Below are 16,598 nucleotides of genomic sequence, written 5' to 3'. Positions count from 1 at the left end.
CTGTCTTCCCCAGGGGATCACACACAGAGTAGATGCTAACTTAATAGTAGTCTTCAGAGGCAGAATTCTCTGACTTGGTTAAGGTGCCTGAAGTGGCACCTCCTCCATGAAGCCTCCCCAGATCCCTTGAACAATTATGAGATTTTTCTTGCTCCACAACACTCTGTAGGCCTTCCAACATGCCCGTGACTGCATTTTATCACGGTCTGTACAGAAGTGGCTCGTCTCCCCAAGATGCCATCTCGGAAGTTCCTCACAGGACAGGCACCATACTTTCTTCATTTTTAGCAAAAATGTTTTACACTAAAGATGAAGAAAACATGGTCTGTCCTGAGTGCCTGGCATGGACCGATACTAGTAACAACAATAATATTGACAACTATTGCTTTTGGACACTTAGTAGGACCAGATACTCTTCTAAATATTTGACGTGAAATAATGACTCATTTAATCATCAGAACAACCCTGTATGTTGGGTCTCTTTAGAATCATTTGCAGATGAGGAAACTGAGGCAGAGTCCAAAGTCTCGTAGGAAGTGACGGAGCCAGGCAGTCTTGTGTCAGAGCCAAGTACAGGGAGGGGTGAGGAGAGCCGTCCACCACCGGCTCCTCGGGTGATTTCTGGTGCCCAGCAGACGGCGTGGCACACAGTAGGTGCTCAGTTCATGGAAGCGACTGTTAAGATGCCTAGATAGTTCAACAGCTGCTCCAACAGAGCGGTGTGGTCAGTGGGTGCTGGGAGTGAGGGGTACTTCCCCAGAGAGGGGGGCTGCAGTGCCCGAGTGGGGAGCCCGGCCCCTCTGCTTCTCTCCCTGGCCCTCCCCCAGCTCCAGCCTCCTTTCCCGTCCGTTTCTGACCTCTCTTGCATGTGGGCTGGTTGCTGGCTGTTTTTCTCCTGCTGAAAACAGCCACAGAAAATTGAGATCATTTCTCTGCTGTGTTGGCAGCTGAGAAAATGACAATTTTTCCTATTTCCAGTCCAAGAGCTCCTTCCCATTGGACAAGGCTCTGCACACCCACCCTTCCCCACAGGGCAGGGGGCCATGTGGGTCGCCTTGGGGCAGGTCACCTCCTTCGCCTCCTTGGTGAAATGGCATGGGCTGCAGCGGGCAGGGGGCAGGGGGTTGCCGATGCGGGAGGGGTGGCCAACTGAACACTTGCAGACCTACAGCAGGGGCAGGTACAGAGGGCAGAGCACCAAGTAGCCCCGAGGGGCTGCCCAGCGCTCAGGGATCCGGGGGACGGGGTTTTGTGTCCTCTGAGAACAGCAGCCTGCAGACACCCTGGGCGTCACACTCCCGACATCAGAGTCTGTCAGATCGCTGCCCAGACCAGGGTGGGTCACCCACACCCCGTCACTCCCATAGCGAGATTCTTGTGAAAGTAGGTAATTAGGTAAAAAGTCAGCATCTGCAAAGGGAACCAAGGCTTGCTCCGTGTCCTGTTTGCCCCCGCTGAGGGGAGGATGCCGGCGTCTGGCCTCTGTCACGGCAACCATGGTGGCATCGGAGCAAGACGGGGCTGTGGAAGCACCCAGAGCAGAGCGGCGGGTCTGGGAAGACGGGAGGCCCACCCATGAGAGGGGCCGAGGCAGCCATATGTCTGGACACCCACCGTGCCCTTCATCCACCGGTGATCTCTGCGGCAGTCCACTTCCCGCACGCCCAGGCCCTGCCTGCAATGGGGTAGCCGTGGGGAGGCAGGGAAGGCAGCCACGGCAGGGCTGTGTAGAACAAGGAGCTAAAGAGGGCAGACAGAGGTCCCTGCCTAAAGCACTTGGGGGGGGGTCAGTCCCCGTCCCTGTAGGTTCTGGAGCCCTGCAAGCCTGCAGCCACGGTCAGCTCAGGTCACTCTGGCTCCAAACCCTGCTGGCTCCCCACTTGGCTCCCACCAGTCAGTGTCTCATAAGGGCCTGCCTCCCCAACTGGATACCCCCTCCCCCTCCCCCTCCAGCCCCTCTGGCCTCCTTGTTGCACTTGGAGGGCCTAAGCCTGCCCCTGGCCCAGGGCTGGCCCCTCTGTTATATTAGAATATTTGCTTAGCTTGCCCCCTCCCCTTCTTCAAGTCTGCTAACAACACTTTACTCACAGGACACTCGTTTCCATGCCGCACAAAGCCCTCCCAATGCACCCGAACAAACACGCACTGTGATTCCCCATTCCTCTTCCCCTACTGCTTTCTTATCTTATTTATCCTTTCTCCTTTCCGACACATTATGTACTTGACTGATGGTGCGCATCGCTCCCTGTTCTGCCCTTGCCCCCAGAGAACACAGGTTCAGGAGCGCAGAGACTTGGGGGTATTCGCAGATGAAGACCAGGTGCCTGGCTGCAGCAAGCACTCACCCAATACTTGCCGAGGGACAGGGAAGGTGTACAAGCATGTGCTCTCGTGCACACTCACTGGGTCATCTCACAAAGCATCAGATGCCTCCTTTGCTCCAGACATCCTAGCCCAGGGCAGGGCAGAGGTCAGACGCCTCCCAGGTCCCTTGGGTGCCCGGCCAGCAGGGGGAGCCAGGCAGGGCAGTAACACACACGCAGACCATCAGTGAGCTGTGGGGCAGGGCGCAGGGGTGGTCTCTGTTTATCTGAGACTCAGGGTGGGCTTCCAGGAGGAAATGTGGATACGCTCTGGTCGGAAGGTTGGGTAGGACGTGGGGTGGAAGAGCATTCTGATCAGAGGGGACAGCGTGCAAGGAGGCAATGACACGGAATTCCAAGAGCGTGACTCATCCAAGGGATGGAAGAAGCCTGGGGCCAGAGGGAGGGGTGCTCAAGACGAGACTTGAGAGATCACGCCGTCAGACTGGCACCTATGAGTTCCTGTGTCTGTCTGTCCATGTCTGAGCTTACTCCATGACAAGATGACCTCTGTATTCAGGGCCAGAAAATCCGACCGCAAGAGCTGGGGTGCCCAGAACTCTGCTGAGCCTCAGCTTCGCCCCCTGTGAAAGGGGGTCACAGTTGCTGCCTTCACCTGGCCACTGCCGTGAGAACCACACGAGGTTGTGGATCTGACCTCCAGAGACCTGCTGGAACACCGAAGCACACAGCCTATTAGGGTGTGCCCATGACTGTGCGGCTGTGTCTGAGAGTGTGCGCCCACGCCATCGGCTCCCACCGACACCGACCCCTGCTGTGTGACGAGTCTGCAGCTTTATCTGCACCAAAAATACACTCGTGCACTTGCTTCTGGCCCAGAGGCAGGCTCTCCAACAGCCCGGGGAACTGAAAGATGGGGTCCTATAACCTCTGGAAAAAGGTGGCCAGCTTGTCTGTCACTGTCGGACTACGTGAAGGGACAAAGGCTGCCTCTGAAGACAAGACTCTGCTTCTCTTTTCACACTGGGCACTGCCTGGGGGCAGGAGACATTTTCCCCCTCCCCTCTTCTCCCCCCAAAAGGCAGAGAGGATGCTACCCAGGGTGCCTGTGGCTGAATCCGTTCAAGGGCTGGCCACGACATCCAGGCTGCGATCCTGGGAGGGGTGCAGGGTCCAGGGTGTCCCAGCTGCCTGTTCTCAGCCAGGGCCAGGGGTCTACCCGGCGGGGTCACATGCTGTTCAGGCCTAGATTCTTGGGTGGAGCTGCCTCTGAGAACCAGGGCCATTCTCAGCGTCCTCACATTTACCCAGGTGACCAAAAAGGTGGGCAAGGCCATGCGGTGGGAGGGATTCAAGCTTGATAAAAAGCAGAACTTCCTGAAGACAGATAATTATCTAGCTAAGAATTCCGGCAAAAGGGGATTTTCTTCTATCACATATTCTACCCTTTTCTGTATCAAATTAGTCATTTTTGCATTCATTCATTCGTGCAACAAGCATTGAATAATCCAGGTAATTGTTTCCATTTTCCACTTCACCCTGCTGGGTTGTCTGACAGCCAGCAGGCTCGGGGTGGAGGGGGGCGTGTGTGTGCTAGGAAGTGGTGCGAGAAGGGGAGGGGCTGGAAGGGGCACGCAGGAAAAGAGAACATGACCTCTGGACTCTCAGCTTGTGTCCCTAGAGGAGCTTGTGCCCCGTCTCAGCGCCTCTGCCCACCCCTGGCAGTCTGTCCATCCTCCAGAAACGGGTGCAGTAGTGGGCAGAGTGCGGGCACCCCCTGACCCCCAGCCTCCTCCTTGGGGGCTGCTGGAGACCAGCTCAGTGGGCAGAACTGATGAGAAGGAGGTCCACTTCTCATTTAAAAACACAAAGGAGGAAACAGAAGAAGAAATTCATTTTCTTGAAAAAGCACACACTACTGATTCATTCATCTCTTACCAAAATTCTGTGTGGGGCACCGGCAAAGAAGAAAGGGAGATCTCAGGGAGGGGATGGGCAGGAGGAGTCCTCTCCGCTTGTTAGCGTCGGCCGTGGGCATCCGTGGAGAGAGGCGTGGGCGTGGGCCAGGCAGACGGAAGGGAGGAAATGCGTGGCTTCTCCATCACTGAATGAGAGCGTTGGCAGGGGCTTGGCGGGTCCCCCCTCCCTCTCACTTGACAGAGAAGGAAAAGACTCAGAGAGGAGGGTGACTTTCCTGTGGCTACGCAGCAAGTCGACAACGTCAGGGTTTGAACCCTTGCCTCTTGGGGACTCGGATTTCTTATCTTCTCCAGTGGACTTTGAGCTCCTACTAAAAGGGAGTCGAAAATCTGGTTCCAAGGCCCTTCACGTTCCCTATTGGCAAGTGCTTGGCAAGGCTTATTGAAACACCGGTGACTGGTTGTTTTGCCTGCTGGCAACCTGAGGGTAGACTGAGGCCAGAAGCACATGTTGGTGTGAAGGTGAAGGGGAGGGTAACAGAGGCCATGGAATCTCTGCTGAGGGGCCCAGGGCAGACCACCAGCCAGTCCAGGAAGCCCCGCTGGGCTCCAGTGCTGGTCCTGGTTCCAGAATCCCCGGCAGGCTGACTCTGGCCAGTCCCTTTCTCTCTCTCTCTCGAGTGCCCATTCCATCATCCACACGACGGCTGGGTTTGGTGGCTCTGCGGTCTCGTCCAGTTTCGGCATGTGGATGGGCATCACCACGTGTCGGACATGAAAGCGAGACCCTCTTGCTAACACACACCTCTGTCCCCGGCGGTGGGCAGGCCCAGGTGGTTGGAGTTGGTGCCTCGCAGAGTCTCAGATTCCACAGCACCACAAACACTCATTACTGGGCTTAGGCCTGGGGGCCATCGGGGCCAGACAGGTGCCCTGCTCTCCAGCGTGGCCTGACCTCCTACCGCCAAGCACCAAGCTATCCTCAGGAAAGCCCATTCTCAGCCACCAAGTTTATAGCACATCCCCACCTACTGGTCTCAAACATTACAAGGCTGTGTGGTGACGAAGGGCTCCGAGTGGCCAGAAAGAAGAGGTGTGTGTGTGTGTGTGTGTGTGTGTGTGTGCGCGCACGTGCACTGGGGTGGGGGCGGGCTGGTGGGGCAGGGCGGGGCAGGCATCATCCCTCACCCCAGCCCGAGAGAGCTGTCCATGGCCCGGTGCTGATCCTACCCTCCTGCCTCTCCAAGGGGCCCAGAGATTGAGCAATGAGTGGGGTGGGAAAGCGTGGACATGACCCAGCGGAGAAACTCGAGGTGCCAGGCTGGTGACCACAGGGGTGAGGGTGCATGCATTTGACATCATGCATCAGAGCAGCACGGGGCGCCACATCCGTGTCCCATGGAGCTGTGTGATAACTCGTCACCCTGGACACCGGCATCTCGTGTGTGCCAGGCAAGGGCTGTGGCACAGCCCTGCCCCATCCCGTCCCACTGCTCTCATCCTGGTGTCTCTGCCTGTCCCCTCCCCCACCTCTCTGCTACCCCATGCCCCGGAGCTCCCTTTTCAATTCACACTGGGAGGGCCCCCCCGCCACATAAAGTGGTCTTCCCACCCCATTCCTTTCTTCCCAGCACCTACTATGTGTCGAACACTGGAGAGCAGGACAAAAACTGGGAGGACATGGCTCCTCCCCTAAATGCACATGTGTAAGGATCATGTATGAATATGGCCATGCCCCCTTCACACGCAGGCACTACAGCCCATGAGGAGGCCTGCCTAGGCAGCCGGGAGGGCCAAGGCAGCACTGGAAAGAGACCTGTTGCTTCCGTTGGAGGGATGGGAGCTGCGGGTGAGAAGCTAAGGAGTAATCTAGGCAGACTCCCTGGAGGAGGTGATGTTTGAGTTGGGCTTTGAAGGCTAGGTAAGAATTTCTGGAGGCAAGGTATTCCACATTGGAGGGGCTGGCAGGTGCAAAGGCAGACAGACAGGCAGGTGAGAAGAGCATTCTCTCATCAGATTCTTGGGGGCTGGAGAGAAGGAAGCACACTAGAAGTGACGAGGCAGCTTGATACAAAATCATAAAGGGCCTTGGATGCTGGGAGGTCAGGAGCAAGGAGTGTACCCCTGACCCTACAGGCAGTGGGGAGCCAGGGAAGGTTACTGAATAGGGGGGATGGCATCATCAACTCTCCAGCAGATTCAACCACCACCTGCCCCCCAAACTCCTATTCAAATGAAAAGTGGAGCAGAAAGTTTCCTCCGAGACCAGGTGTGGGGAAGCTGCTTCCTCAGCTTCTCTCTGCCGGAAGCCTTGAGACTGGGCACAGGGGCTGTGACCCCGCAGGCAGGAGGAGCTGGCACCTGGCCGGCAGAGGGGATCTGGATGTGCCCAGCAGCACTGGCACAAAGTGAGAACAGGAGGGACGGACCACAGGCCACACTGCTGGAGGAAGACGGGGAACATGACGGAGGCAGGCCAAGGTCACCCTGCCCCTTGGCACCAGAGTTAGACACAAATCCAGGCTATTTGGCTCCTAGTCTGGCTGTGTGGTCAGAACCCTTTAGCCTTAATAGCCTGCGAGAGAGAGACACACACACACACACACACACACAAAACGGCAACTGCTCCCACACCCCAGCACCTTAGGAGAGCCCAGAACTCCCAACCAAGAGTGAGCTTGAATTGAGAGTGAATCCACATACCCTCTTCCTGGATGGAGGGACAGTTTGGGTGTGGGGGCGCGTTAGGCAGCCGTGAAAGAGAAAGGCCCAGGGGAAAGGGGGTTTGGGGAGGGAGGAACTTCAGTGATTGTGGCTGTATCTATCTGCGGGGGGTCCCTTAAGAATCTGCTGCTTCTTCCTCGAGGAAGGGGAGACCGAGGCATGGGACAGGAGCTCACGGAAGGGGCTTGGAGAAGGAGCCAGTAGGGCACCCCCACCCCGCCTCTTCACATAGCTTCTGGCTGGTCATCAGCCGACGTGGGCTGTGCATGTACCAGGCACTGGCTGTGTGGAAGGACAGAGAAGAGTCAGCCGGAGGTTTTGCCACCACCACTGCAGGACCAACAGGGCACGGAGAAGAGACTGGCATCTAAGGAGGGAACGAGGCAGATCACTAACGGGCCTGGAGAGGCAGTGCCAGGACAGCAAGACACCTTGGGCCGGGTCTTAGGAAGCAAGGCAGGGCTCCCGAGGTGAGGGAGGGGAGAAGCTCTATAACAGAGGGCGGAGGACTCAGGAAGGCAGGCAGTGGGAACCTGGGAAGTGCACTTGAGCTCCCTGGAGGTGGGGCCACGGCAAGCTCTGGGAAGGAAACTCTGGCAGTCAGAGGCAGATGTGGGGCAGAACCACGCCTAGACCCAGGCCTGAGCTCAGTTCCCTCCTGCCCGGCGGCCAAACTCCCGCAGACACGGGGCACCCCTCCCCAGCTCCTCCCCACCCTAGTCTTGCACAGGGAGCTGAAATGTCAGGTTCCCAGCTGCACAAACACGCTGCCCCCTCCCCTCCAAATGCTGTCCTGCCCATTCTTCTGATAAAGAACCAAGGTTGGCTGGGGCTGGTGAACTGAACGCAAAACAGCTCCCGCAGGGAAGAAGCAATCCACCCGCAGAGGGAGGCCAGCCTGTTCCCCATTCCCTCCGGGCATCAGGACCCTAGATCCCCAGAGCCTCTCCTTCCCTTATGCTCTCAACCTTGAGAACTGGCGCCTTGGTCTGGGCGAGAGGCTGCTGGTTAGAGAGCTTGGGCAGGCTCCTAGGGACAGGGCAGATGTGGGCAACAGCGGAGCAGACACCACGAGGTCTTCCACCACCGCGGAGAGCCCACTGCCCCCTCCAACTAAGCCTCTTTCCAGCCTGTCTAGGTTCACCCCTCAGCAGGGACAACGAAACCCCCCACCCCACGCCCTGCCGGTTAGGAAAACGTGTCCCAGGCTTGTCGGTTTCTTGTTGGAAGGAAGAAGAGGGCCTCTCTTCACCATTCTCCTCCCTCTCCAGCTCTCTCCCTCCCCCTTCGGTCTGCGCCCCTCGCCTCCTGGAGCGCCTCCAGCTTGCGGAAGGCCCGCTGCAGCCACCTCCCGTCGGATCCGAGATCTTATTCTTGGGGGTTTGTTTAGGGACCCTGTGTCCCCCTACCCGTATCCCTGCTGTCCCGCTGCCAAAGCGCGCCAACTCGGCCCCTCCCTCTCCCATACCCTTTACCGCGGAGCCCCGGGTGAGCCTGGGGAGCAGACGCAACAGATTGCAGAAAGCGAGAGCATGCAGCCCGCTCGCTCCGCAAGCCGCCCCGGCCTGCGCCGGTTTTCTATACCCCCCGCCCCCCGGGCTCGGCTAAGCCAGCCATTTAGATGCAGCTCACAGGACGGCGAGCGGGCGAGCCGCCGCGGCTCCCGGGCCCTTGCCAGTCCACTTCCTTCCTCCGGGACCGCCGCAGGAAGCCAGGCGGCGGGCGGCGCGGCCCGGCACCAGCCTGAGAGCCAGGGGCGAGGGAAGACAGGGTCCCCGAGGACCCCATCAGCCCCCAGCCCCGAGGGCTTCAGGGGAGGGAGTAACAGGAGGGGCGGCCCAGACACGATCTATAGATCCTCGGATCCCTATAGATTTCCGTGGGCGGACACGCCCCCAGACACTCGGGTTTGGACCCTTCTTACTAACCAGGAGAAAACTGGAGTGATTCCGCAAACCCCTTTTCCTGGGCCGGGTTCGGTCCCCAGGGCGGGGCTCGAATCCTCCGCTCCCGCCAAAGCGCTTGGGGGCTGAAGGAAACTCGAACTGCAGCCTGCGATGCCAAGCTAGGAGTGGCGGCTGCGAGTCCGGGGATGGGGTTCACCTTTCACCAGTCAGTCTCCTCTGTGCCCCTCCAGGGGCGACCGCCGCATCTTCACTCCCGAGTCCGCGCCGCGACACTTACCGTGGGCGAGCAGCGCTGAAAGGCAGAGCAGGGCGGCGCCGCCGCGGCCCGACATCCTTGGGGCCATGGCCAAGGCGGGAGCGGGTGGTGGCCGAGGGGGCAACAGTGGACGACGACTCTGCTCCCAGTCTGGGCTTGGTCACATCCGACTCAGGATGGCCGTGGCGCCCCGCTGTCTCTGCTGAGGCTCTGGGGGCCAGGCAGGGCAATTTGGGGACAGTTTGAGGGGAGGGGGCGTCCCAGGCGCCGCCGGCTACACCCTGGGAGCCGGTGGGGGCGCAGCTCGCGGCGGGAGGAGCCTTCACCTCCCCGGCTGGTGCCCCCTGCAGGATCTGTGCGGCCAGGGGGGAGCTGCACGTGCGGTCCCCAGGCCGGCGGCCACCGGCGTCTCCGGGGCTACCTAGAGCCAAGTGCCGAGTCCCCCAGCCCCGCGGCCCAGTTCGAATCCGAACTCGCTCGAGGGTGCAGATTTCCAACACAAGCCCCAATTTCTTCGGTTTCGGTAGTGAGCCCACATGGATAGCGCAGCTTGCTTCCTCCAAGCACCCTGCAGCAGCTCCGGCACAAAAATCCCCAGCTTAGGTGCAAATGAATGATTTCTTTCGCAAAGAAAGAGAAAATCCGGGCAACTTTAATCCATCTGGAGAAGGAAAAGTTTCCGTGCAGTGCTGAGGCCGGCGATGCTGGTCGCCACCACCCCACGCGACGCGGGGACCAAGTGCCCGAGGCGGGCGGCCAGCGGCTCGTCCCCTCCCAGAGCTGGAGGCTGGGTTCCAGCGCGCGCTCTCCAGTCTCCACCAGGGCCGGAGCTGCACACAGGCTGGCTCAGCGCCGGCGGCCCCGGCCGCGGCTTCGCGGCTGGGGCGAGGGTGGCGCGGCCAGAAAGGGCTGCCCCATTAAGATGGGGCTGGGAGAAAAGAGGGAGACGAAATGCCGGCCAGTGGCCTGACTGCCTGGGGCGGTGACTCCAGCCTCCTGGTCGTAAACGTAGTAGGATGGAGAGGGGCTCGGCCAGCCCCGCCGCAGCTCCGGGCCGCCCCCCTCTGCTCCCAGGTCTCGCTGTCTCAGCAAAGGGGCGCACTTGTCAGCCTTGCTCCTCGCCTTCCCGGGGAGACCTGCACAAACCTTGAACTTTTCCGGGTTTCAGAATCTCCGACGTCTCCTTTTCCCTGCAACCCCCGCCCAGTCCCCGGACGCCCGATCGCCCGCTGTCTCTGTGTAGCGGGGCATCGGTGCTCTCTCTCGCGGAGTCAGTTGGGGCGAGCGTAGCGCAGCGCCAGCCGGGGCTGCAGGCGGCGAGACCTGGGCTCCACGCCAGGGGCCGGGGCACCCGGCGCCCGCGCAGCCCGCGGCCAAGGAGGCGGCAGCTGGTATCTACGGGGCCGAGCGGAGAGGAGGTGCCAGCAGGGAGGCCGGCTCCCCATGGACGTGTGTGCGGGGAGAAGAATCAAGGAGCAAAAAGGAAGAGGAGGTGGGGGGAGCCACAGTTGCACGAAGCCGCCGCCGCCGCCGCCGCCACCGCCTCGGCGCGAGCGCCGGCTGCTTCGCCGTAAATGACTCGAGAGAGACACACACTCGCGCTCGCCCGCCCTCCTCCCCCGTCCGGGATTCAGAGCCCACCCGGACAGAAGCCGGCGCCTAGCCCGGCGCGCTCGCCTCCCTCCTCCTCCCAGATTCCCTGTGGTCACGTGGCCCCGGAGCGCGCGGCCCACGACTCGCGCACCACAGAGACCACCCCCCTCTGCCAGTTCCCCCTCCCCGGTCCACGTGTCCATTCCGCATTCCCAGCCTGGGGGCGCGCGCGGCTCCTTAATGAGACTCCAGCAAAGGCCGGCCTCGCGATTCCGCTCGCCCCGGTTTTATGCTTTATTTTTTCTCCCCAGTGCAGGCTAGCGCTGGGGCCCGAGTGGGGCCGACTGCAGCGGCTGCATTTCCCTCGGGTAGGAGCCACTGTAGCCACCGATGTCTCCCTTTAAAGGATGCACGCTCCCAGCCGGGTGCCGGAGGTGTTTTAGTGCCGCTCTGCCAGAGGCGCGGGTAGGGGGCACCCCACCCCCGACCCCCAGAGTCTGTGTGGGGCTTTTGGGGGGCACTGGGGAGAATCGGCAGAGCGGCCGCGCCCAGTCCCTCTCCGGCCGTGCCGGAGCTCGCTGGCTCAGCCTGGTTCTGGGATGGAGCAGCTAGGGGAAAACCCGTCCGTTGGGGAAGGGGGCGGGCAGAGAGGAGGGGACGCGCCTTCCTACAGGTTGTTTTGCAAGCCCTGACAGGGACGAGATGTGGGGGTGGGGAACTGCCCCTCCGGTACACTCACCCAGGCACCTGCCGACGAGGGGGAGGGGCGGTGGGGCGGCGTTCTTTCCCACCGCAGGCCCGTTCCATTGGAGCGCAACCCAGATCAGACCCGACAAGTCAACTGTCAAAACGTCAGCCAGGGAGCGGATCAATGGCAGTGATTTTATTGCATCGTTGGGGATCATGCTCCAACCTCCAGTGGCGGGGCCTCATCCCCACTCTCCTGTGGAGGGACATGGTCTTCAATCCTATGGACATACCCGCTCTGGGGCGCGGGGAGGGCTGAGGGTCTCCTGGATCCCCACCCACTCAGACAAGGGGGGGCCGGGGAGGTCAGAGCAAGGCCAGCTGGGGTGCTCAGTCTCTGCCCCCCCATCTGCCTGACTGGACCCTACTTCTTGACCCTGGGAATTTCCTGTTCATCCCGGAAAGTGACATTTTCTTTTTGGAAAATGGGCTTGGGCAGTTCCTGGAAGCCTCCCTCCTCCCTGTCTTGGGCTGTTGCTACTCTGTGAGTACTGGGCCCCGCAGAGAGATGAAAGGTTTTCTCCCCTCCTCCACGTCACATCTGTGCGGAGCTCCGAGGTGCTGCGTGGAGAGGGCTGGCCTGCTCTTGGAGGCCCTGGGGATAGAAGGTGCTGGAAGTCGTCAAGGAAGATGATTCTCATTAGGCTCCTAATGTCTGATGGCAATTAACGTCACCCTTGGGCTTATTAAGCATCCCAGTGAGAGGCGGGCTAGGGCTGCGAGTGGGAGGAGCCACCTCCTGAGACATGAGGGCCCCTGGGAGAGGAGGAAGAAAGGAAGCAGGCCTCCCGGTCCCTGTCCACCCCCCACCCAATGCAGGGGGCACAGGGCCTGCCAAGAGTAAGTCCGGAGGTTAAGAGAAGAGAGGTAGAAGCCTCTCCTGAGCGGAGAGGACCCCCGCCCCCTCGAGGGAGACAAGCTCCCCTTCTCCACGGATGCTGGCCGCTGACAGGTCAGCAATTTCAGCCCACTCTCAAGGGCCTTTCTGGAAACTGAGCACGGTGTTCCGGCTCCTCTTTCTACCTGCCCCCATCCCCACCCCACCCCCTAGCTCTTTACCCTGGCCAGGCTTCCCTCCCTCCATTCTCTCCCCGCCTCTTTCACAGCAACATGGCGTCTCCCACATCGCATGCACAATGAGGAGCAAGACAGACCCAGCCTGTCCTCAGGGAACTTACCTGCCGGAGGGGAGGACGAATGCTAAGCTGATAACTGATTACAGTTGTGATAAGTTAAGTGGCAGTATGCATTTTTGCTCATCTTATGGAGGAGACTGAGGCCCCGGGTCAGGACAGTTTTTGGGTGGTGGTAGGTGGTGGCAGGGGGCGGGGGCGGGTGTGGGCACAGCCTGATGTCTTTAGAGAACCCTGATTTCAGCACCAGGTTCTTCTGGTCCCTCCTATGAGGATCGATGCCTCATGGACCCAGAGCCTCCTGCCAGGTCAGTGTGTCTGAGCGTCCTCCCACCCTCCCCAAAATGGCAGACCTCTCCCCCTGCCCCAGGGAAGTGACCGCTCTGCCGACTGCTCCCCCGAAACCGTGCCTGGGGATTAAAGGCTCCGGTTCCTCCCACTCTGGTGCCCAGAAACCTGTTACTCTGGGCCGTGCCGGTTCTAAGGCTCAGGGAGAAAGAAGTTGGCCTGAGGGAGACGTAGCCACCTGTCCCACGATTCCAGCCTCACACATCGTTCACTTAGAAAGGGGCTCACACCTTCCTGGGCCTTTGCTGCCACACCTGTGGACTGCTGCATGTGCACCTGGGAGGCCTGGTCATCAATCCCAGCGACAGTGCCTGCTCCAACCTGGATAGGGGGTCAGAGGAGCAACCCCCTGGAGGGGGAGGCCAGGCTAGAGACAGGACCTGGCATATGTGTGTATTCTTGTGCCCCAACTGAGCACCTTATTCAGGAAGGTGGTGGCACCTCCTTTCTGTCGCTTCCCCTTTGTTCAGGGCCAGGAGTCTTTCTTGGTAGAACTGGCAACGTGGCAATGGTTGGGGTGCCCTTGACCCTCAGCTCCTGGGTGGGGCCAGGAACAGCTCAGGCTCCAGCCAACCAGCTGGGCAGTAAGTGGGGCTCTGTGGCAGGCCCCTGTGCCTGTGTGGATGCCCATCAAGGACCCATTCTGAAACTGACACCCACTTCCTCTTCTGCCTAACTTGTCCCCATGGGGGACCTGGTGATATCTGTCCTGCCAGCATACCCGTGGTTTTCAGGATGCCTGCCAACAGGAGAACACAGGACAGACCAATGTGGGGCTTTACCAAGGGAAGCTAACAATTTGTGGGGGCTCTTGGGACTCCCTGGAATTATAGTCTGGCTCAGCTGGAGAGGGGCTCAGAGATTTCCTAAGCTAGTCCTCTCATTTTATAGCTGCAAAAATGGAGGCCTGTTAATTTAGTCATTTCATGAAGTATTTTGATTTTTTTAAAAATTGAATGTATTGGGGTGACATTGGTGAATACAATTATCTAGGTTTCAGGGATACGATTCTATATTTCATCTGTATATTGTACTGTGTGTTCACCACCCCGCGTAAGGCTCCTTCCACCATCATTCATGCCCCCCTTTACTCTCTCCTACATCCCCCCAACCCCACCCCCTTTCCCTCTGGTAATCACCATACTGATGTTTGCCAGGGATTTTTCCTTAATCCCTTCACTTTTTTCACCCAGTCTCCTGCCTCCCTCCCTTCTAACAGCTGTCAGTCTCTTCTCTGTATCTAGAATCTGTTTTTATTTTGTTTGTTAGTTTACTTTGTTCACTAGATTCCATCTACAGGTGAAATCATATGGTGTTTGTCTTCCTTGAACTGGCTTATTTCACTGAGCACGATGCTCTCCAGGTCCATCCATGTTGTTGCAGAGGGTAGAAGTTCCTTCTTTTTAATGGCAGAATAGTGTCCCTTTGTGTAAATGTACCATAGCTTTTTTTCTTAAGTGTATTTTATTGATCATGCTATTACAGTTGTCCCGTTTCTCCCCTTTCACTCCCCTCTGCCCTGCACATCCCCTCCCACCCACATTCCCCACCTTTAGTTCATGTCCATGGGTCGTACATATGAGTTCTTTGGCTTCTACATTTCCCATACTATTCTTGCCCTCCCCCTGTCTATTTTGTGCCTACCATCTATGTATGCTATTTATTCTCTGTACCTTTTCCCCCTCCCTCCCCTTCCCACTCCCCTGTTGCTAACTCTCTAGGTGATCTCCATTTCTGTGGTTCTGTTCCTGTTGTAGTTATTTGCTTGGTTTGTTTTTGTTTTTGTTTACGTGTGGTTGTTAATAACTGTGAGTTTGTTGTCATTTACTGCTTATATTTTTATCTTCTTTTTCTTAGATAAGTCCCTTGAACATTTCATATAATAAGGGCTTGGTGATGCTGAACTCCTTGAACTTGACCTTACCTGTGAAGCACTTTATCTGCCCTTCCATTCTAAATGAAAGCTTTGCTGGATAAAGCAATCTTGGCTGTAGGTCTTTGGATTTCATGACTTGGAATACTTCTTTCCAGCCCCTTCTTACCTGTAAGGTCTCTTTTGAGAAATTAGCTGATAGTCTGATGGGAACTCCTTTGTAGGTGACTGTCCCCTTATCTCTTGCTGCTTCTAGGATTCTGTTCTTCATTTTAATCTTGGCTGATATAATTATGATGTGCCTCGGTGTGTTCCTTCTTGGGTCCAACTTCTTTGGGACTCTCTGAGCTTCCTGGATTTCCTGGAAGTCTGTTTCCTTTGCCAGATTGGGGAAGTTCTCCTTTATTATTTGTTCAGATAACTTTTCCACTTGTTGCTCTTCCTCTTCTCATTCTGGTACCCCTATAATTTGGATGTTGTAACATTTAAAGATATCCTGGAGGTTCCTAAGCCTCTCCTCATTTTTTTTAATTCTTGTTTTTTCATTCTTTTCTGATTGGATGTTTCTTTCCTCCTTCTGCTGCACACCGTTGATTTGAGTCCCAGTTTCCTTCCCATCACTATTGGTTCCCTGTACATTTTCCTTCATTTCACTTAGTGTAGCCTTCATTTTTTCATCTAATTTGTGACCATATTCAACCAATTCTGTGAGCATCCTGATTACCAGTGTTTTGAACTGTGCATCTGATAGGTTGGCTATCTCTTGGTTGCTTAATTGTATTTTTTCTGGAGCTTTGATCTCTTCTTTAGTTTGGGCCATTTTTTTTTTTGTCTTGCTGCACCTGTTACATAGTGAGGGGTGGAGCCTTAGGTGTTCCCCAGGGCAGGGCAACTACATCACTGCCTTGTGACACTGTATGTGGGGGTGGGGTCCAAGAGAGAACAACGGTGCTTGCTCTGCTCTCTGACGGATTTTAGTCACTTCCTCTGCTTCCCACAACCAAAGTGGGCCCTTCTGGTGCTGATTCCTAATGGGTGGGCTTGTGTACATTCTAGGACCCTGTGGGTCTCTCCAATGAACTCTCCTGTGAAGCTGGGAGTTTCTCCTGCTGCCTCAACCCCCACAGGTGTTTTCAGTCAGAGGTTTCAGGTTTTATTTCCCTGTGATCGGGCCCTGGGTTGCAAGGTCTGTCTCGCTCCTCAGTTGTTCCTCACGGTTTATCTGTATGCAAATATGGGACCACCCAGTCCACAATTTGCCACCTGGCAGGGTCCACCCGCCACAGCCTTGCACACCGCGCTCCACAATCCATCGCCTTGCTGGGTCCTCCAGCTGCCGCCCAGAAGTGAGTTGAGTCCTCTCGGCCCCGCCACCCATCTCCACCCCTCCATCCAGTCTGGATGAATGTGTCTTCTTTAACTCCTTGGTTGTCAGACTTCCATACAGTTCAGCTTTCTGTAAATTCTGGTTGTTTTTTGTTTTTAAGTTGTTGTTGTCCTTCTTTTGGTTGTGCGAGAAGGCACAGTGTGTCTACCTACACCTCCATCTTGGCCAAAAGTTCCATAGCTTTTTTTAATATACTCATCTACTGATGGATGCTTGGGCTGCTTCCACATCTTAGCAATTGTAAATAATTCTGCAAAGACCATAGGGGTGCTTATAGTCTTTCGAATTAGTGTTCTGGGTGTCTTCAGATATATTCCCAGAAGTGGAATTGTTGGATCATAAGGCAGATCCATTCTTAATTTTTTGAGGTGACTTCACACCACTTTC

At 57.3% G+C, this 16,598-nt stretch overlaps 1 protein-coding gene across 1 annotated transcript in view; it reads right to left on the bottom strand.

Moving 5' to 3' along the window:
- The window catches only part of TMEM132E (transmembrane protein 132E), a 69,661-nt gene that overhangs the window by 37,460 nt on the left and 15,603 nt on the right, over window positions 1-16,598 (bottom strand). The window contains exons 5-9 of the mRNA XM_037069458.1: window positions 13,182-13,272; window positions 10,277-10,525; window positions 9,152-9,698; window positions 8,600-8,710; window positions 8,377-8,461 (exon numbers count right to left, since the gene is read on the bottom strand). Coding sequence (XP_036925353.1) covers window positions 8,377-8,461; window positions 8,600-8,710; window positions 9,152-9,698; window positions 10,277-10,525; window positions 13,182-13,272 — 1,083 coding nt within the window. The remainder of the gene's footprint in view (window positions 1-8,376; window positions 8,462-8,599; window positions 8,711-9,151; window positions 9,699-10,276; window positions 10,526-13,181; window positions 13,273-16,598) is intronic.

The sequence above is a fragment of the Sturnira hondurensis genome, unplaced genomic scaffold, assembly GCF_014824575.4.
Source record: "Sturnira hondurensis isolate 20B ecotype Veracruz unplaced genomic scaffold, ASM1482457v3 Scaffold0001221, whole genome shotgun sequence".
In the NCBI taxonomy this organism is placed as follows: Eukaryota; Metazoa; Chordata; class Mammalia; order Chiroptera; family Phyllostomidae; genus Sturnira; species Sturnira hondurensis.
Note: the sequence above shows the minus strand (reverse complement) of the source record. Positions and strands in the feature narration are given on the sequence as shown.